Here is a 21800-nt window from a genome sequence, read left to right as displayed (position 1 = left end):
CTGGAGGTCCGTCCACTATGCAAACAGATGGAGACTGCTTATATGCTGACAAACACACACACAACTACTCTGTTATTAGTTGTTTTGTTGTTGTTGTTGTTTTACCTCAGGTAAGTAATGCCATTCATCTGGAAAAATAAAGTTGTGCCATGAGCGTCCCCTTTTGGCCACTTTGATAACTGCAGCATCTCAATCCTCGGCCGTTCTACCAACAGCTGCTCCTTCTGCCCGGTGACATGAACAAGTAGCTGCAGCGGTCACTGAGGATAGGAATGAATAATTTCATTAACGTACCACTTCGAACTCACCTAAACAACTGTAGCCCCATCTTGAAATGCAAAGATGTGTTCAGTAGTAGGCTGTACTATTTGCTTGCTTTTCTTTTGCTTTAGCAAGCATGAGAACTGAAAACTTGTTGTTCACTATAAAGTAAAAGTAACCGCACTTTTAAGGCCACATAATGATTTGGGATGAGCGAGGATAATGAGTAAAACTGTTTGGCAACATATTTGCTCGGTCTAGAAGAAACTCACATCCGCTGTCAAGGTTTGACATTTTGGTGAAATGTCCAAGGTTCAGCCAGATTTCAGCAGAGTGTACCAAATGCTTACTAAATGCCGGAAGAAGCATTAAATATTAACTTGGTAAGAATGTTCAGTGGAAGTTATTGTTCTGCTGTTATGCACAGCGTCTGTTGCAATTTGCCATCGCCTTAATGTTACAGAATGTACAGTTTCTTTCTGTACAATTTCTCGCTGTTTCCCAGCGCTCCCGTCTGACAGGCTGACGCACCACTGAGAGTCCTGTCCGCTCTCCCTGTTCACACCGAAGAGCCGAGTTCCTACTAACTGAGCTGTGACGTCGATGGGAGGAGGGGTACTCAGTGCGCTTAAATACACGGCTCCAGTCCGGTGTAAAGACAGAAACGCACAGCAGAGCAAACAACAGCATCTCCACTGACTGAAAGGCTGCTCATCCGCCTTTTACGCACACGCAGTCCACGAACCCGGGTCTAACCATGATTAAAAAAATGTCGCCCTCCGAGAGCGATTTTGACATCCCAGCAAAGAACTGCTACAGGATGGTGATTTTGGGATCCACCAAAGTTGGGAAAACGGCCATCGTGTCCCGGTTCCTGAACGGGAGGTTCGACGAGCAGTACACGCCGACCATCGAGGACTTTCACAGGAAACTGTACAGCATCAAGGGAGACGTTTACCAGCTAGACATACTGGATACATCAGGGAACCACCCTTTCCCCGCCATGAGGAGACTATCCATTCTGACAGGTACCTATCTACATATGTGTCTTTCTGTTGTTACAAGAAGTTATAGATAATTAGAACGCTGGTGCAAAGGTGCTTTTTGAATGCTGCAAACATGAGATCACTGTGCACCTTAAAAGCGCATGGATGCAGAGTGCATTGCGTGTTATACTGTAGGGTTAGGAAACGCACATGTTTCATCTCTATTTAGTTTGCATGCATCGAAAGCAAGCCGAAGTTAACAAAAGCATCCTTCTCTCCCTCCAGGTGACGTGTTTATCCTCGTCTTCAGCCTTGACAACCGAGACTCCTTCCAGGAGGTGCAGCGGCTCAAGCGGCAGATCTTCGAGACCAAGTCGTGCCTGAAAAACAAAATCAAAGAGAACATCGACGTGCCTCTGGTCATCTGCGGGAACAAGGGCGACCGAGGGTTTCACCGGGAGGTGCAGCAGGAGGAGATCGAGCAACTGGTTGCCGGGGACGAGAAGTGCGCGTACTTCGAGATCTCCGCCAAGCGCAACGAGAACGTGGATCAGATGTTTCAGACCCTGTTTACCTTGGCCAAACTACCTCACGAAATGAGCCCCGACCTTCATAGGAAAGTCTCCGTGCAGTACTGCGACATGCTTCACAGGAAGTCGCTGAAAAGCAAGAAGATGAAGGACATTGGGGAAGCGTATGGCATGGTCACTCCGTGCGCCCGGAGACCCAGCGTGCACAGCGACCTCATGTACATTAAGGAGAAGGCCATAGGAGGCAGCCAGGGCAAAGACAAAGAGAGGTGTGTGATCAGTTAATCAGGCTGCGAGACACAAACACAGCACAAATCTTTGAAAGAAGACGGAACCTGGTGCGTCAGCTTGAGAGGCGACCTGTACTGCCGGCTGCGCTCAAACTGACACGGGAGTGGACACGCCGCGCGCTCTGGCATAGGCTATAGCGCCGTTTCCACGGACACTGAATGGACACGCGAGTCAGCTAAAACTGCCAAAAAATAAACATTGCCCATGCGACATGTGAGAATGTTAGCTTGTTCTGTCAATCCGAGCCCAATGTGTGACGTGGCTTCATACCTTGTGAGACTCGCGCATTGATGCGTAAAATGTGTTTTGTTGACGTCATGCCTTTTACAGATGTCAGAGGGGAGAGAAAAGACTCTTGGCTCAGGAGGTGCAATGTTGGAAGGGGGGAAATGTTGTTTACATCGTATCATAAATTTTATAGTACACTTGAATGTTTTGTTGTAATCTGAAATTTTTTTTTATTGTGAATGCATATTTATTGTCAATGTCAATTTTTGCAAAGAAGTCAAACAAAATCTTAAAAATACAATAAAAACATAAACTAAAATGTATTTTGCTAGGCTTGTCATTTCTTCTGTCTGAAGTTCTTTCTATACTCGTACTGTCTGTACTACTCAACCCACAAATACCTGCTGTTCACTGGACTCCTATCTCCATGCAGAGATGTCACACATAGAGACTGGTGCCAAGATTGAAATGCTGCATTGTGCAACCTCTGCAGAAATAAGCATCTGTACAGTTTCCGGTCATAATGATCATTATTCTCAGAAACAAAAATCCAGAAAGACGTGTCTCATTGCTGTAAAACTGATGCAGATATCCAAATTTTGCAGCTATCTCACAGAATATAACATGATCAAAAATTCACAAACCTCCTTAATACAGTCTAGATATGCACTGTATGTGACACCTGGATCCAAACGGGGAAAAGGTTAATCAAATAAAGATAATATAGCACAGAGAAAACTGGCTTCTATCTTTAGTAAAATATCCCAAATCAAGCATTAATTAATTCACATGAATGAAGTGGAACTTTTCTAATCAAACAAAATGACTGAAGAAGTGCCCTTGAGAGGGACTTTAGTGCAATTCTTGAGCATTGTGAATTTTTATACGTGCAAACATTTTGTATTTTCAGTAAAAGAAAAAAAAAAAGGTGATGAGCTGTTACATCACCCAGTGGGATGTTTGTAGCATGAATTGGCTGATTAAGCTCCTTTAACAACAAAATGGGCATTTCAGTCTTCGAGTTGTCCGCTCAGTAATTATAATAACAGGATGTAGGACAATAAAAAACAAACGCTGGAGATTTATAACACCCTGCAGCTACCAACAACGAACACCGTTTTTTTCTCACCGTGGTTTGAATTCTACGTTATTTGCACCTTTTCCCCTGAGATGAAGCAGAAACACACTGTCCAGTACTCTCTCTGTCTCTTTGTGACGTGAAGGCTCCTCGCTATCAGAAATAATCCTGCATACTGTGTCCTGTCAATTCACACACATGCACACAGAGTGATCCTGCCTGCGTGCGAGTGAAAGAGTGTCAAGGACACACAGCAGTGTACTGTAACACTGTACATCAGTAACACTATGTGCTCTACACCTTGTAGCATTCATTATGAAAAAAATATAAATATGCATCAGTGTCTGTTAGCTGAAGGGAAACATTTATTTTCCTCCTTGTGACACTTGGGACAACAGCAGCACTCTTAGCCTGACGCCTGACACTCAAAGAAAATTCAAACATTTATTTAATACGATCACAATGTACAAGAGTTGCACACAGTAAATCATTGTGAACCAGTCAGCGCATATAGTTTTCATTATCACCATCACCCTCCCGTGTCACAAAAAGCGTCAACATTTGTACCAGAGGGGGAGAGTATGGCCTGTGCCGCAGTGCAAATAAGGACAGAGTGTATAGCACAGAACAATGACAGGAGGAGTTGGGGTCACAGTGCAGGAGTTCTTCAGATATGCTTATCTGAATCAAAATATCTCTGCCGCAGATGAGGGATGGTCAAACAAACTCTCTGCATAAATTACAGGAAATGCAAAGGAAAGGCCGTGTTGCCAGAAAACACAGGACTTTACCCAGGAGACTTGGGTTCGTGTCCCATGTGAAACCAGAAGTACTTGACTTAAGTTACTTCACTTATGTAAAGTAATGTACTCATATTAACCCAAACCATGATCTTTTCCAAAACTTAAGCAAGCAGTTTTGTTGCCTAAACCCAACCAAACCACGTTTAACATCACGCCTGTTGCTGTTTTGTGAAACAGTTATTATGTCGTTTTGGCGAGCAGACATATCAGGCCGGTTTTATTCCCAGGGTGTGAAATACCTGAGCTTTGTCACGTCCTTCAGCGTCTGGTACTAATGAACAGTGCAGCCTTGAGCGTCATAGTTCAAAGCACTAAGGAAACTCTTCAGTGTCACTGTTCAACACTAAAAGTAGGCCCAATATAAATAACAGAAAAGTCCAAGTAAGGAGGTGGGTGGGTCAGAAACTGGAACTTCATCCACGAGAGAGGTGGGGCACTTAAAAGCAACGCCAAGGGGTCTTGACCAAGCATCCATTACGTGACGCCCTTGGATGAGATCCGGTTGGACATATATGTCGCCACTGACAACCAACCTATTCTGATGTTTAGGTACAAGGGTGTGTTGGCCATAGAGAGCCTAAGCCCCTCCCTTTCCCGTGGAAATGGCAAGAGACAACTTTTTTTGATCCCATTTGAATTGTGTTCTGAATTACACATATGATGTTTGTCAATTTAAAATATACATTTGAAAGTCAAGAAAGTTGAAGTTTGATGTAAAGCTATTGAGGTATAAGACTGTGAAGATACATTACAAAAATAATTACACAAATTACAAATGCAAAAGTCGCGTATGTGACATCGTAACTTTTTCTCTCAATGACTGAAGCTAACATCAAAGACCTTACATGAGAGGATGATGTGATACAATGGCCGAGAGTCGTTGGATTAAACACATCAGGTGAGATATATTTCTGTGTGGAACATAGCTAAGTCATCTCATTAGCAGCAACCAAGCAATAAATGTTAGCTAGCATTATATGTTGGTGACGTGTATTGTGCAAGACTAGAGATGTAGTTCATTGAACTGTTTTCACACAAAACGACATGTAACTTTACAGTTTTACAAAATTATCTTTTAAATTGACAAACATCATATGTGTAATTCAGGGCACAGTTCAAACACGATAACGAAGACACGAAGTTGTCTCTAGCCACTGACTACCGTACATATTTTTTCCAAAATAAGGTCCCATGGGCCGGAAACGGAAGTGAGTGACTAAGGCTCTCTATTTCAGCTGCCTCTACTGGCCCCTGTGGTCAAGTGTGCTTGTGCATTTGACTCTCTCCCGATTTCACACTCTATATTATTTCCAAGCAAGCTCTGAAGATGAAGTGCATTCCCACTATAAGTAATAAAATTAAGTTTACTAAAAAAAAATTGTCCCACAATGGAATACTCAAAGGAATGTAGGAGCTAATCACAGCTGACCAAACGTCAACATGAATAACATCTGAAAGTGAAAAAGCTTGAGGTAGATTTTGGTAACCTTTGCTCTCTCTTTGTGATGGCTGTCTTGCATATAGAGGAACTCTGACTACCGATTTTACATCAAAGTACTGTTTGTTTAAAGCTTTCTTGTGACAGCTGGTGGGGCAAAACAATTACGTAACCCAAGAGAGGCCATGCATGATGAAGAAAATTAGGAAAAACAAGGTTAACAAATAAAAAGCTGAGGACAAACATGTACATGTATATAGTTATTTTGGGTACTTAAAGACAGAAGCAAAAATGGCAAGCAGATGGGAAGGATGGGAACAATTTCTTTTGGAGCTAAAATTTCAGACAACGAAAAAATAAGCCTGGACAGGGCAGAGAGGTTCAGCTTTAGAGATGTAGACATCAAAGGTTGTCAGTTGCCACTGCACATCATAATCATTTGAAGCTAACAAGATCAACAAGTAAAGATCTCCCAAGTTTGGGTATTGAACAACACAAAGTGATGCAAGAAATGTTGCAGCAGGAAAAAGGGAAGCACGGCTATTAAAGGTCAGTCTTGCAAACAGGAGTCATGGGCTTATTCCTGAAGTGTTTGCTTTCATTTATCTGTAAACTGTACACAAGATTAAATTAGCATCCTTTCGAACACAAACACACACATACACACAGACACATAGACACACATACACACATACTGCTGGGAAAAAATGGCCTGTGCTAAATGTGTGCGTACACCAGGAAATGAAAAGATACTTTGATTTTCACCGCTCAAACTTAGGTGACCTGCGCTTCTTAGAAATGTTACGTCACTGTGTTATGTGTTACAAGTGTTATCATGAAATATTCCGTTCTCTTTGCTATTTATTCAACTGACACCGATCAGCCTGACCCACATTAAAGACACATGGGGCGAGAGAATGGAGAAGTATTTGTGAATATGACTAATGACGCAGTGAAGGTCCATAAGATCCTGCTTATCCAGGGCGATGTCGTAACTGACCTTAAGTGTGTCACTGCCAGGCCGGGGACATCAGGAAGTTACCCAGAAAGCTGAGGCGGCCTTACGTACGCACTGGTGCTGTCACAGTTATTCTGGGAGAGACAGAAGCAGAGACGAGATGCCACTCGGGCGGTCTGAGGAGAGTAATATCTGAGTGCTGTCGGCAATCTGCAGTGCCCTGTGCGTCCCAGGAGTCATTTAGTGATTACGCTTCTTCAGGTGTACTCACTTTCCAGCAACGGACCTAGTGGACTTCCTGCTTTTTCTAGGTCAACAAATCCTGTTTTTATCCAGACAGGCCCATCTGTTTTCATTGGTGTTTCAGTATTTGTCCCATATTTTGGACTTAGTCTGGTCTTGAAGTGTTACTTCATACCCTATGCTATAAAATCAGTTTTTAATACTCTGTATTGTAAGTTTTGTTGATCAGGTCTGATGTGTATGAATAACACACCGATGTCATGCCATTTTATGTGTTATCACAACGCATTTTTGAAAATTGTCATGCATTGTCATTTGATAGCACACTGTGCAGACAGCTGCATCATTTGTTGTTCCCGGATGGAGTCCCTCGTAAAGTCACCTGTCATTCTCTGCTCGTGATCAGCATGTGCTGACTAGCTTTTTTTTCTGACTGTAAACTATTTTTTTTATCTCAGCCAACCATAAAAACCTTCTTACTTTGGCTTTTTAAAAATATTTTGGCATAAAACAGGTGGAAAAAAACACACATTTCAGATTGTGTACACTGCATTAATCCTGCGGAAGATTTATGTATGTAGTTTTGTTTTAACATAAGAAAGAAAACAAATCGTACACTATTCAGAAATACATTCTGGTCTTATTTCTATGATGAGCTTATAAATGTCACAAATGTGCAAAAAAAACAATTCTAAACAGGAGTCAGAAAACTTTAGCAAGCAGTTGTTTGTTAAACAACAGCATGTTTAGTGATGAGTTCTGTAAATGCTTCTCAGCAGTAGATAAAGATCTCACTGGATATTGTATTAGAACATGTAAAAATCTCATTACTGACTTTTGTTTTGCAAGCAGACTTTGTGAAAATAGGTACAGTTTACTTCTTCACTGGTCTGATTTCACCTTTGATTTTTTCCCCTGCACTGCTATTTGATAATATTGTAGGGACATCACTGTCCAGCATTTGCCTCTGAGATGGCTTCCTCCTTGGCAACCTCCTCAAATTAAATCTTCTAATGACAGGCTGGGCAGCTGGAAAACTATACAACCCCAATTTGTCATTGAGCCATAATTAAATAAAAACTAATCCAGATTGTTGGGTAACCTTTGAGCCCTCAGTGTTATGAGCCATCTTACATAATAATTATGGATGTACCACTCAGTTGGCATGGCCATTTTTGTAAGAGCACTTGTGAGCATTTGTCTCTCATCCTTCTGATATTTGCAGATTTTGTAGAGGTGGGAGGAGAGACCTCTATTTTTCAGTCTGACAGGTCTGACCTGTGGATATTTGTTACACAACACACAGTGGATGCATAGTTGTTACACCAAACACAAAATGATTTACTGTTATGGGGATGATGGGTAGCCTGGTCTCTGGTACCATCATCCTTAATCCATAATGTATTTATGTTTCAGCAGAGCACCACAGCAGGCCCCCGCTCGGCTCAGACATGCTGAGACCAACCTCATAAGACAAGCCTCGATTACATAGTGACATAACAACATACTGTACCATTATGTAGGGAGGCAAAAAGTAAGGATGTAGAGGTCAGGATGGTGGATGACATTCAACATATTATGCGGGAAACCAAAGTTTGCATACTATCGCAGACCTGTAAGTTAACGGTCTTTCACAACATTTCCCTAACCTTAACCATACTTTGTATTTACAATAGTTATGGCAACATAATCATGGACACACCCAGAGACACATCTATTTTCACCCTGTCCATTTAACTATCAAAAAAAGACATGATGCCAACAAAAAATTAAATAAAACTTGCTATATTCTTGTGGAGTAATCAAGACATTTTAGTAGAGCTGTAGCAGAGTATTTAGGGCAATCAATAGAAAATGAATCTTACTAAGAAAAAATACCAAAAATGTATCCAACTAAACAAGCAATTTCAATATGTCAACTTGAGCTTTGGGAGCGTTAAGGGGCAACATTCACAGTTTTCTGATATTTTATAGACTTAAATGAATAATAAAGAAATTCAAGTAATTGGTGGATTAATTGAAAGTGAAAATAATCGTTAGTTGCAGCAGTACATTGTAGAGGCAAAAGAATACTGTAGTTTCCAACAGGATGGAAAAAAAGGCCAATACTGACTTCCTAAAAAATGTATGCATGGTTTGAATATCAGGATATGAATTGAGGCTAGGCAAGTAATGAAATATAGTATATGCTTTAGACTGAACATCATTGTGTACAGCACCACAGTAAAAAGGTAGTATGTTTTCATTCTGTGCAGTTAGTCATATTGTAAAAGTAGCCCCCCCCCCCCCCCCCCCCCCCCCCCAAAAAAACAGATGTAAGTTTTAAACAGATAAGTTTACCAGCTGCTCATAATCCTGGGATTATACATTTACAGATTTAGCAATACTTGTTGTTTTTTTATTTATTCAGAGTTGAATACCCAACAGTTTTGTGACTTTGCATCAAACTTCTGAAGCTCAATACGTCAGAGATGCTCTCCAGACCCAGATTAAACCTTGCACCTCCAAAGAAGTGATTTAGTCAGTAGTTAGTATTAACTCACTGGTTAAATTATAAACAGGAAGAGTGTCCCGCAGGACTCATTATGTACATTATAGGTCCAGTTACATCCTAACCAAGGATAACCTACACTTTGATGCCCAAGAGATATCCGTGTGTGTTGATTCGTGTATACCACACATGGTCACTGATTGATTGGTTGCCTTCCAGCAGCAGCCACCCACATCATCCTCCGGAAGCAGCAGCACATGATCAAGCTGACTCTGGTAAGACACAGTTAAAAGACAACATCTTTTTGCACTTATATTTTTGCCCATATGAATTACACAATTCATGTTCATAATGGGTCAACTATAAAAGTTTTATTTCTGAGACAGTAAAAATAGAAATAAGTACAACATACACTGCACAATGTTTGGTAGACATGTAAAGCTGGAAGCTGGAGCATGAAAACTGGAAAAGCAGAAGTACAAATTGAGCCTAAACTCTGAATGATACTGTTTTTACCTCTGTTTTCTGTCTCCCACACTCAGAGACATCATAAGGATGCACAGTGGTACAAAGACACACACACACACACACACACACCAACACATATTAACACACACCCCAACGCTCACAAATCTAATTTTGGTGCATCTGCAGCCATGCTGTCTGTCCATCCTCTATGTCTGTGTGCCCAGATGAGCACAGCCTCTGTGTCCAGAGAAAACCTCTGTCGTCTGAATGTAACATTTTGCAGCTACTGATACGTAACAGCAATTTGGCTGCTTTGATTTGAGCAGATTGAGAATCAAATGCTATTCAGCATGAGTTAAAGATACTGATCTGGTGTCTGATCATTCAATAACCTCACATGGTCTCATGAAGAGTCTTCTCGCAGCACTTATCAGGTCTAATGAAATAAACTGATGGAATCGTAGTCCTGTTGGCGCTGGACAAACTTAATAGTAACTGAATCAAGTCTAAGAGGACTGGACTGAAACATTTAAAGCACATTAAACTCACAGATTTCCTGGAGGTGTGCAGATGAAATTCCAAGAAAGCATTTTGTCTGCTGCTTTAAACATACTAATTCATTCTCTAAAATGACTAAATTCATACTCTTGAACAATTCATGTGTGTACACAGCAGACGATAATGTTGAACAAAATTGTTAACATTTACAGTAACTCCTTAGGTCAAGAAAAACCTTTTATGCTAAATTTGTTACATACGACAAGATGTGATTGAAAGCTCTGGGAAAAGCTGGCAAGTGAATTAAGGTAATTATTTTGTCAAATTACTAATTCCAAGGTCAAGAACTCTCACATGCAATTTTAACATATGTTTTAAGATCTCCTCCAGACATGTAATAACACATAAAAAAAAATGTTATTTTATGGTTTCTCAACAAACGGTTCCATTTTCAATTGAAAAATCCAAAATCTTTAACAGCAATTTTTTTATTTCAAAAGTGCTGCTGGGCACAATACATCTCCTACTTTGCTGAAAAGTCCATTCTCAGTGCACTGCAGGCTTCATGTTTCCACATCACACCCATGAAAATTGCATATTGGACCCAACTGGCTTCCAACTAGCTATGATCAAGCTCAGACGCACGTGTTAAAACTTTAACTTTCCCTCCTTCGTCAGGTGAATCTGTAAACTGCCTTCTAGTGTCACACTCTGCACAGAGAAGCTCCAACGTCCAACTGAAGTAACAATAAGCAAAAGTGAAGTGGATTTATTTTCTGGCGGCCTGTAGCCTATGCCTCTTCGTGTGTGAAGAAATCGGGACAGACTTTCCGCAAAATCCATTGGGTTACGTCGGCTGTGATATTCACACGCGCTCCTGAGCCTCTTGCCTACTGATTCTGAACTCTGAACTTCTCACAGCAACAACCTAACAAAATGCAGTCTGCCAACACTATAAAACGACCGGCTCCCAGCACAACACAGACTCCAACATAAACTCCACGTGAGGATAAAATAATAATATAACTTGTAACATTATGGTTTGCCACATTACTGCACCAGCTAACAATCCATATTACTACCAGTATAATGTCAAAGTGTTTAGCTAGCAAGAAAGGATGTAATGGTACAAAGCAAATGTGGAATGATTTGTTTATAGCCGGTAGTGATGCAAGGCAGGGACAGCCAGCTACATTAGCTTGGTTACGTTCAATTAAGATTTATTGTCGTTTTACAGCATGGATTAGTTCAGCTACTAGCTGATGAAATATTACTGTTACATTGCAGTGGGAGTTTTCAGCATATAATGAGGTCTCGTTATGTCTTTATTTTGGCTTACGCTGAGTGCTTGCTCATAAGTTCAAGCACGTGCAGGAGCACAAGCTTGTAGTGGTTGCAATCTGGAACCTCACCACTAGGGACCACTGCAAACTACACATGGCCCCTTTAAGTATATCTACACATAGCTGTCCCAAATCTCAAGAACTTTGACTGTTAAGCTAGCACTGCCTTAGGCTAACAGATAGTTAGCTAGCAGTTAGAACTGCTCTACAAAATCTACTGTGGTAATCTAACAATGTGAATATAATAAGCACCACAGTATGAAAACACAGCTACTAGTCTGCTACTAACACTCCCTAGCTGATCGGAGTAGCTAATCTGTAGCTTTAGTTGCTACTGTAACTTAATGTTAATTCATGCACATAAATAAAATAAAGAGCTATGAGGGCAAAAAATAATTTATTTATGTAATTAAAAAACATTACTCCAGACATCCAGGCTCTGTAACATGCTTATGACTTAATCTGCTTCTTTTTTCTTTTATTAGACAATTGCGTTTTTTTCCAGAACTCGATCATCTACTTATCCCTGCAGAAGTCCTCCACGCTACGGTGCTCCTGCAGGATTTTCATGGCAATTTGTTCTCAGATCAACAACAAGCAGCACAGCAGCAGGGATGAGACAAATGGGGCTTGCATGACGATGAGCTATTTATGAGAAGCAGATGATTTGTGTGTCTTGCGTGTGACGATGATCTGCTCCTCCGAAAGCTTTAGATCGGAGCAGACAAAACACAGGAGTGAAGACTCAATTACTGATGACATAAGGCGCTTTTATCAAAGGTCCCTCTGATGTGAGTTTGGGAGTGTGTTTGTGTGGAGGCTAATCCACTGACGCACAACATCACTCAAACAGAAACAATAGCAGGCATCTTACAGCAATGTAAACCCGGCTGGTCTGGTGGTGGATTTGATGTAGCGCAGGGGGGAAGGCGAGCCATGACTCAAGGTTTTGAATGACTTAATTGCCTTGTTGTGGTGCATGTGCCAACTGTCCCTCATGTTGCTGTGCTTAGTCACTGCAGCTCTGTTAATGCTGGCTGTTTTTGTAGATCTTCGCATATTCCACAAAGTCATCTCTAAGAGTGCTGCTTTGACAAAATGCTTATGGTGATGGAATAAAAACAGCCTGTCTGAATGGATCATGAATAAATGTAGTCCTTCCTTAAAGGGAATGAGTATATTTTCATGGACAGGAACATTTTAAGTGATGCTACTCTGGTAATTATTCCCAGTGTATTTTTTGGAAAACAATTAAAAATGAACTCTTCAACTGCATGTTTTTCAATGTGGGCTGCTTTTTATTTTATTCAGGCAAAGAAGTGAAGTACACATGCCATTTCTCACCGCTCTTTCATCTTGTTTTCACATACTGTATTTAGTGTTTAGTCTTTCCTTACTCTAGTCTACTCTGCTGCCTCAGAGTGGACTGGCTAAAAGGTAGCACAAGAGGAATAGATGATAATTTCAGAAAAGGTCCACACAGGTATGGTTTAATTTTTGCAACAATTTCATGGAACCCTTTTTTTTAAATGTCCTTGCTCTTGCATGCAAGTATTCATATTGTTGTGCTGGTTTGTGATTAAGCCACACAGTCTCCCATTACCCATCAGCTTCCCATAGAAACGGAAAAAGATGATTTTTTTCTTAATTACATGATTAAGTACAATTGTATGCTAGAGCTAGATGTTATTTCACCCTACTCCTGGACGTAGAGCCATATTGATGGACACAGAACACGTAATCATGGTTTATTTTACACCTGGGATTGAAAGAGGTCAATGCAATGGACTTCAGGATTAACAGCAGGTTAATCAACAATCTCCCTAAACACGGTGTATTCCTTTAAAGCAGTTGCACGTAATACAGAATACTGCATTTTGCAGCTCCCTGTCAACGTGGTGAAAACATTCACCTTTGGGGTGGATTAGCGTTGACCTAAAAGAGGAACTTGTTATGTTGTGTGTTGTGCTGCACGCCTATGAGGTCCCTCGCATCTCATTGGTGCCTGCTATCTGGGTCAAAATCGCCAACGACAAAACCAAGGATCTGCTGTGCGTTAGCCTGCTATCTCATGGACTGCTAATATGACACAGTTAGCAACTTGGTGCAGTCAGCAGTTGATAAGCTGAACCATGTGCTAGCAGAACATGGTACCCAACTGCTATTTTCAAAATTTCAAAACCCTCACACACACAAGCTCAATATTTGTCCGGCTTTGTGATAGCATTTCATGTACTTCTCTTTCTTTCATCTTCTCTCTTTCTCCTTCCCCTTCCTTCCTTCCTTCTTTTACTCTAAATACTTTAAGCACATTTTGTTGATACGGTTATTGTTTTAAATTAAAAATGTGCTTCTCTGTTAGCCGAAGTCCGTGTGCTTTCCAGTTATTCTGTAATGTTCCAGTGTACTTTTCAATAACTAAATGATTGTTTGTGATAAATCAGTAACTCTAAGTTTGGCATTACTCCCTCAGTAAATAACTGCAGGTGAATGGTTTTACAGGCAGGGACAGGATATCCTACAACCCACGTGTCAATGTTTTCATCTGCAAAGAACGGCAGATATTGACCATCAATTGTTGTAGCATTACACATTCTTGATTAAATGAAGGTATTTGTACTGTACTACTAGTGTGACTCAAATCAATCAACAGAGACCTTCAGCAACAGAGAAAAGTTGGGAAAAAAGCTGAAAAGTTTACTGTAGGTGAAGTTGATATCTATGCAGCTTCATCTGGGTGTTTTTCTTCCTCATTCCTCCCACATCTGTCATACCTTTGTCTTCCTTCGAACTCTCAGCTTTCATTCTGCAGTGAGCAACACTTCTTGTCTGTCACTGAGTATAAAAGCCACTCTCCTTGAATTAGAGGACATCATATGTGATATAAACTTCACTTTACTTGCTGCTCCTGTGGCTGCTAGAGGCAACCACATAACAAACACCATAGAACTAGAAAGAGACTTTTAAATGCTTGTCAAAGCCAGAACAAAGTTTGCCATTGTACTCTGGTAAGGCTCAACAGATGTCATTTCAATTAAGATAATAGATGACTGTCAGTTCCATATTTCACCCAGACATCAGTACAAAGCTTGCTCTTCTTTGGGCTGTCATCAGTCTTTGAATCCGACCTGGAAAAACATGGCGGATGTTTTGGAAATGGCAGATTTCTCCTAAGGCAATTTAAACCATGCAGATCAAGCTACATTTGGCATCTGTTCATTCACTTCATTTGCCATTGCTTTAGTGTATAAGTGGATCATATTTACAGTAACATCTTGTTTATATAATTACAATTCAAAATATAGGTGTGTCCCTGCATGCATCACAGACACAATAGTCTAGTCAAAATCGTTCCCTCCCTGCCGTCTCTCTTTCTTTAAGTGCAAAACAAACAAATATCAGTAGTAAGGGCCTAATCACTCTGCGTGGAGCAGGATTCTGCGTCACCAGAGAGGAGGAGCTCTCCTTTGTGGTGACCTTTCTGAATGAGAAGGGCTGCAGAGAAACATAAGCTCACTGAATTCTGTGAAGTAAAATGGGAGGGAATAACATTGCAGTTCTGAGGAAATCAATGTTTCAAGTCAGCATGCTGTTTTATTACTTTCCCACTGGCAAAAACAAGTTTAAAGTAGTTTGAGTTCAAATACAAGCCAGAAACTCTCCCTATAAACAGTATTCTCTATATTTCACTCAGGTGCTAATAAAAATTTCCTCTTTAGAACTAGACTGTGGTTGTGGCTGTGGTGTTGATGATGCAGGCGTGTTACAACTATTCCAAACAGTGTTCAAGTTTGACTAGTGCAGCACCAGCTGTGATAGACAACTACTGAACAAATTACCACTTTATTTGAACAGGATGCCCTGACTAGGATATGGCGCCAAAATAAAATCCACATCCTTATGACGGTAGAGCTGGATTCCGTACAGTAACTTTATACTGATATCATAAACTTACTGCTGACCTGCAGAAAGTGTATTGTAGAGTTGTATAAAGATACATATTCAGCACTGTGACACAGAAATGTATTAGTCCCAATAAAAACTATGCAAGGTGAGGTTTATCAAGAGTGTGTGGAATAAAATTGGGACACCCACACGGTGCAAGTAGTATTTGTGCAAGTGCAAGTGCTCTCTTGTGTGACATATTTCCAGCAGCCATTGTTAAGCAAGCGTCCTCTCTTGGCCTCAAAAAGAAAGGCCATTTTATGGAAAGGACACATAATAGAACACAACATCAGTCATTCTCTGAACACATTCTTCACTCTGCTCCCATCAGGACGTAGAGACAGATCCCTGGCCTGGAAACAGGCTCGCTATAGCAGGAGTCTTATCCCCTCTGCCATAGCACTACTCAACTCCTTGCTAAGTAGGAATGTATGTTTGATTGGTGTCAATTTGTGTACATTCTCCCATGTCTATGTAGTGTTTGGACATGAATGATAATGTTCATGATGAATACAACCAAACGTCCACTTCTTCATGTCTGCTGGCTACTGGTCACAGGAGCACTACCGCCAAACACCTGGTCTAGTGTGTTGCAGTTAAGCCAAACTCGAGGCTTCAAAACGGCAGTCCACAAACCAACGGGTGACGTCACGCTGACGTCCACTTCTTATACAGTCTATGGGTGCAGTAGACAGTGGTGTAATGTGGAATACACTTAACTATGGATACTGCTTTATACTGTATACAGCTACCATTATGAGCAAGAGACAATAAAGCACAATTGATCGAGACATTTCTGATCAATTTTGCTTTACTATCTCCTGCATCAATTGTTTAAACAGCCTCCAGCATCACAGCATGTGTGTGTGTGTGTGTGTGTGTGTGTGTGTGTGTGCGTGTGTGTGTGTGCGTGTGCGTAAGTCGCAGCAGCCTGGCGGTACACACGTTTGGTAAAACCCAATCATTAAACTGTGTTGTGCTGTGATGGCCTTTGTGTAGTCACCCTGGGAAAAATATTATTGGGCTCCTATTGGTCTGTAGATTATCGAGAATAGCCTAAATATTTTTTAGTAGTTCGTCCTCAGAGACTGCTGTAATAAGCTGTTGTAAAACAGCTGCATAACGTGTGTGTTTGAGGAGCTGTTTGGGTTTGTGATGCTGCATGCACGAGGCCAGTCGAGCATTTGGGTGTGTCTGTATTTGGCCTTAGATAGCCTAAGCTGTCTAAACATATGGTGGATGATTTTATGAAGCGCATCGTAGTCTATGACGACAACATCCATTGTTGTGTGCAGACGTGGAAAGAGTACTAAAATATTGTACTTAAGTAAAAGTACTGTTACACTGATGAATTTTTACTTAAGTACAAGTAAAGTTACTAGTATTAAAGTCTACTCAAGTAAAATAAAAATTGGCACATTTAAAATGCACTCACGAGTAAAAGTTACTTACTTTTTTTTTTTTTGTTACTTTTTAACCCAAAATAACATTAATATTTATTTAATATCTTATTTATAGGCCTACTTATTGTACTTATTTAATTAAATCGCAGTCTTTTGCGATTTCATGAGGGCACAAAGCCAGATTTTAGTTCGTTTGACAGATACTTTACCAAAGCAATGGTGCAAAACAATGACCTTTTTATGTTATTATGAGAAGTTTTGTGAAGGTTTTTGCTTCATTATGAAACTGTGGCAGAACAGATTAGACTATGGCAAGACACACTGAACTGGGAAAATGGGAAACACTGGACTGTATATGTTCAAACAGGTGTTAATTTTAATGGGACTTCATAGGCATGGCATAATTATTTTTTTATTAACATAGGCCTAAGCATAATTAACTAGTTACCAGCAGGTTGCTAGTGCCAAGCAACATTAACCGTTTCATGAACCGATGTCTTTTTGGCTAATTTTGAGCAAAGCCTCTTACCAAACTATGAAAACTTCTTTAACCAACTACCTGTGGTACAAGCAGTGTGAGAACTACGGGGGAGCTTGGCTCCTCTTAATTAGACAAGTCATGCTATTTTTGCCTTTCGTTTCTAAATCTTCCATATCATCATGGATCGTGCATAAAAATCACAGCGCGACGGGCTGCTCTGCGACTTCCTCTCCCTGGTCCTGTCCAGTCCCTCTCACTGCAGACGGTCGGTGATCGTTCCCTCTGGCTGGATGAAGTCAGACACTCCTGTTTTACGCATGACCCATGTGCTACTGCAGCTGTGGACTCTCCGCAGCAAGAGTCACAGTCAGTCCTGTCTTTAAGCCACGCGCAAACATGCTTTTTTTTACTCATTAACGGATGTGATTTATAATGTAGGGAAGTATAATACTTCAAACAAAACATACTTATGTAAAGGTAAAATTATAGATTAGAAAAACGAGTACAAAAAACCCTACTCAGTTACAGTCACGTGAGTACTTGTAATTCGTTACTTTCCACCTCTGGTTGTGTGTTCAAGTTAGTTCCCAGTCATCACCTTAAGCTACAAAAGAATTTCCATAGAACTATTGAGTAATAAATGTATGTAAATCAAGTTGGGCTGGAACCAATCCATTTAAGAGGTTTGTACTAAACAAAGAACTCCTCCCTTAGTAATTGTGTAAGTAAGTGGAAAACATGTTATTTCAGCTTTAAGACTGATTACTTGCAGCCCTGCATCTAAAGAGGGTTTTTATTGCATGTTTCGCTGAACTGCTGTTTGATAAGCCCTGTGCTGAACCTTTCTGGTCTGGTCTTATGATTCCATTTCTCCTTTTTATATAAGGCTTGAAGAGACCGCGAGGAGATGGTCACAAATTCTGTGAAAATGTTATATACGTTCATCATTCCAAGGCTCTTACGTGCAACACTATAATTTTGTATTTAAGCCAAACATTGAGATTTTCATCAACATGACTTTGGCAGTTCTTTGGCAATAGTACGTAGTGCAAAGCTTTCATGAATCAGAATCAGAGCCACTGAGTTCCTGGCTGGTGTTCTCCTGAATGCAGGCACCAGGTGATGGTGTGATGTCAACACATTTGGAGTGACAACACAGGCAGACTCTGTAGTGAGGGAACACCAGATTTTTTGTTTGCATGACAAAGCTGGCAATTACCAGGTTACATAAGTGTATGTTGATTTACTCATTGATCAAGGACGACCTGCATGTGATCCACCACAGTATGTTGTTCTCAAAACAGACTGATGTCAGCAGACAGGAAAGAATCAATCTTACAGACAAACAATTCTTCCTTACTACACTGGGTATACTTTACACAGCATGCATATTTATCATGCACAAAGAAAAGACACCTTTTTGCCATTGTATACCCCTTTACACGCTGTGTGAAGCTGTCACCTGATGTAATTTCTTTGGTACCGGCCTTGCTCTCTTATAACAAGTGCCTGCTTATCTGGATGAGTCATAAACTGCATTATTTGTGTGGATTACAATCTAAACTGATGTCGTCTGCGTACTGAAAAGTAACAAAGGTAGTGTAGTAGTGAATTGTATTTGACTTCATTATAAAGGCCTACTGGTGCTGAGTTGTAGAAGCCCATACCGACGTCGACAGGACCAGTTACCAATGATATTGATAGATAAATTGTATTTTGTTCAACATTAGATTATTTAAAGTAAACAGTTATTTCATAAATATTCCAAACACTTGGTTATTAGGTGAGAACAAGATATTTATAGTTTAGAAAAAATAATAAAGCTAATAAAAACAGCAATTACAGCACATTTCAAACAATAAACTTCACTGGAAATGAAACCAGTAGCCACGTTAAACAACCTGGTCTCACATTGTCAGACACTTGGTCAAGGCCCCTTGGCATAATTTTTTAATGCAATGGGTACCCTTAAGCGTTGCTCATCAATGCTACAAATAGGTGTCGTACAAATTACTGGAAAAGTCATTTTTAGGAGGTCAGGGTGGCCGGATGGGTCAAACAGTGGACTGTCACCCAGGAGGCCAATGTTTGTTTCCCCTGTAAAACCAATGACAACGTTGATTCTTATTAACTTAAGCTAAGTAAAATACATAACACCCAAAAGTTGCGTAACTTAGGTAAATAATTTAAGTTATATAATTTAACTTACCTAATTTAACTTACGTAAATTAGCATGAGTAACTAAGAAAATTATATGAATCCAAGCCATGCTCTTTTCCTAAACCTAACCAAGTAGTTTTGGTGCCTAAACTTAACCAAACTGCAACTGTCACACAATGTTAACTGCCTGTTTTATTTAAAGACTGACATGACTTGACCGCAGAGCCCCGCACGGGTATAAAACAACACTAAATGGTTACCTAGTGTGTTAAAAAGCAAAGAGTCCATATGTGACGAGTTGGGAGTGAGAACGTGTTGCTTCAAACAACGACACAAGCAGGACAAAAGATATACATTTTATTTGAGATGTCAAGAATAAAAGTCAAATATGTTCAAATGCAACCTATAAGCTCTGTGCTGTACTTTTCTGGCCTGGACTCGTCTTATGGTCACATTTGTTCTTTGTATGTAAAGCTCAAAGAGACCACAAGGAGATGGTCACAAATTCTGTGGAAATGTGTATTCATTCATTCATCATTCAAAGTCTCACTATAATTTTGAATCAACATCAGAGCCACTGAGTTCCTGGCTGGTGTTCTCCTGAATGCAGGCACCAGGTGATGGTGTGATGTCAACACATTTGGATCGACAACACAGTTAAAGGGCAGACTCTGTAGTGAGGAAACACCAGATTTTCTGTTTCCATGAAAAAACTAACAATTACTAGGTTACAAGGCCGACCTGCATGTGATCCACCACGATATGTTGTTATCAAAACAGACTGATGTCAGCAGACAGACAAGAATCAATTTTACAGACAAACAATTCTTCCTTACTACTTACTACACTTTACACAGCATGCATATTTATCATGCACAAAGAAAAGACACCCTTTTGTCATTGTATACCCCTTTACACACTACGTGAAGCTGTAATACCTGATGTAATTTCTTTGGTACCGGCCTTACTCTCTTATAATAAGTGCCTGCTTATCTGGATGAGTCATAAACTGCATTATTTGTGTGGATTACTGAGATGGAACAAAGGTACAGTATTAAGGTAGTGTATTGTATTTGACCGGCCCTGTTGACAGTGCTATTGCCAATTCAGAGCCATCACACTTGGAATGACATGTTTCACACCATGTTCACAGTTTTAACCCATGGGAATCAGCAGCATAAGCCAAGAAGTTTCACACTGTGTGGTGGCTCTGTCAAGTTCAGCACTAACTGGTTCAAATAAACAAGCGACTCACTGTTGCTGCTGTTAAAACTGAATTTCAACCGCTTTTCACTGCTACAGAGGGAGGCCAGATACAGAACATTGTGGATTTCATTTTCAATATTAGCTTTAATGTGAAACATCTGCAGTTGTTACAGAAGTATCATGTGTTTCTAGAACATTACATGATTTTCTTGGAAGTGTAGTGCTAATAAATGATGCCAGACAGAACATCATGTGTCTGTGAAATAATGAAGATTTACAGGTCATTATAAGGTGTGTGAACATTTCACTACTTGTAACTTCTTGTTCCTAGTAAGGGACTGTATATAAATTATTAGAGGGGGAGTTCATTAGAAATGGAGTAGGTTTATATATTTTTGATATTCTATTCAGCCTTTTTTATGAGTGTTACTATAAAAAAACTCAAAAAAAATAAAAAGAAACATTGAATAGCTCAATCAAAATAGTTCCGTCCACAAAATGTTTTGTGTTTGCCATGTGCAGACAATCACGTCTCTGTATTGGGGCTTTGCTTTACACTTCACACTTAACTTGTAACTAGCAGAACCACAATGTCAGTTATGAGAAACTGTAAACGTGGATCTTAAGTGAGTAGGAACTGATCTTTGTAAGGAGCAAGCCAACTGTTACCGGCCAACTGCTGCCCTCACTTTATTCTGCATGGTCAATTGCCCTCCGCTTCAAAATATGATGCTGTAGGTACCCCGCTCGCATCATGTCTGGATTTACAGGGCTCCATGGTCAAGTTAGCAACAATAAATATGCTAAGTTTGGTGAAGTTATCAATAATAAATATACAATGTCCGGTTAGGCTTGAACCGAACCTGAACTTACATTACTTAAATACGTTACGTAAAGGTCTAGTGTGTAATATTTAGGAGGGCCTATAGACAGAAATGCAATATAATATACATAACTATGTTTTCAGTGTTGTATAAAGACCTTACACA

The 21800-nt window shown here is 40.2% G+C and overlaps 1 protein-coding gene across 2 annotated transcripts; it reads left to right on the top strand.

Annotated features, from left to right (window-relative positions):
• Positions 1–921: 921 nt before the first annotated feature.
• rasd1 (RAS, dexamethasone-induced 1) lies at positions 922–2619 on the top strand. Of its 2 annotated transcripts, none has more exons than XM_046069264.1 (2): positions 922–1289; positions 1607–1996. In XM_046069264.1, the coding sequence occupies exons 1-2, from the start codon at positions 1019–1021 to the stop codon at positions 1861–1863; spliced, it is 528 nt and encodes a 175-aa protein (XP_045925220.1). In that variant the 5' UTR covers positions 922–1018; the 3' UTR covers positions 1864–1996. The 2 variants fall into 2 exon arrangements, with proteins under 2 accessions (XP_045925220.1, XP_045925219.1); XM_046069263.1 differs by having other exon boundaries at positions 923–1289; positions 1533–2619.
• The last annotated feature ends 19181 nt before the right edge of the window (positions 2620–21800 follow it).

This window comes from Micropterus dolomieu, linkage group LG14 (assembly GCF_021292245.1).
Source record: "Micropterus dolomieu isolate WLL.071019.BEF.003 ecotype Adirondacks linkage group LG14, ASM2129224v1, whole genome shotgun sequence".
NCBI lineage: Eukaryota > Metazoa > Chordata > Actinopteri > Centrarchiformes > Centrarchidae > Micropterus > Micropterus dolomieu.
Note: the sequence above shows the minus strand (reverse complement) of the source record. Positions and strands in the feature narration are given on the sequence as shown.

Excerpts from the sequence above, each read along its gene's own strand:
- rasd1 (XM_046069263.1), top strand. The coding sequence starts at position 1,019 with ATGATTAAAAAAATGTCGCCCTCCGAGAGCGATTTTGACATCCCAGCA. Across the intron at positions 1,290-1,532 it reads GAGACTATCCATTCTGACAG|GTGACGTGTTTATCCTCGTC; the intron begins GTACCTATCTAC and ends CTCTCCCTCCAG.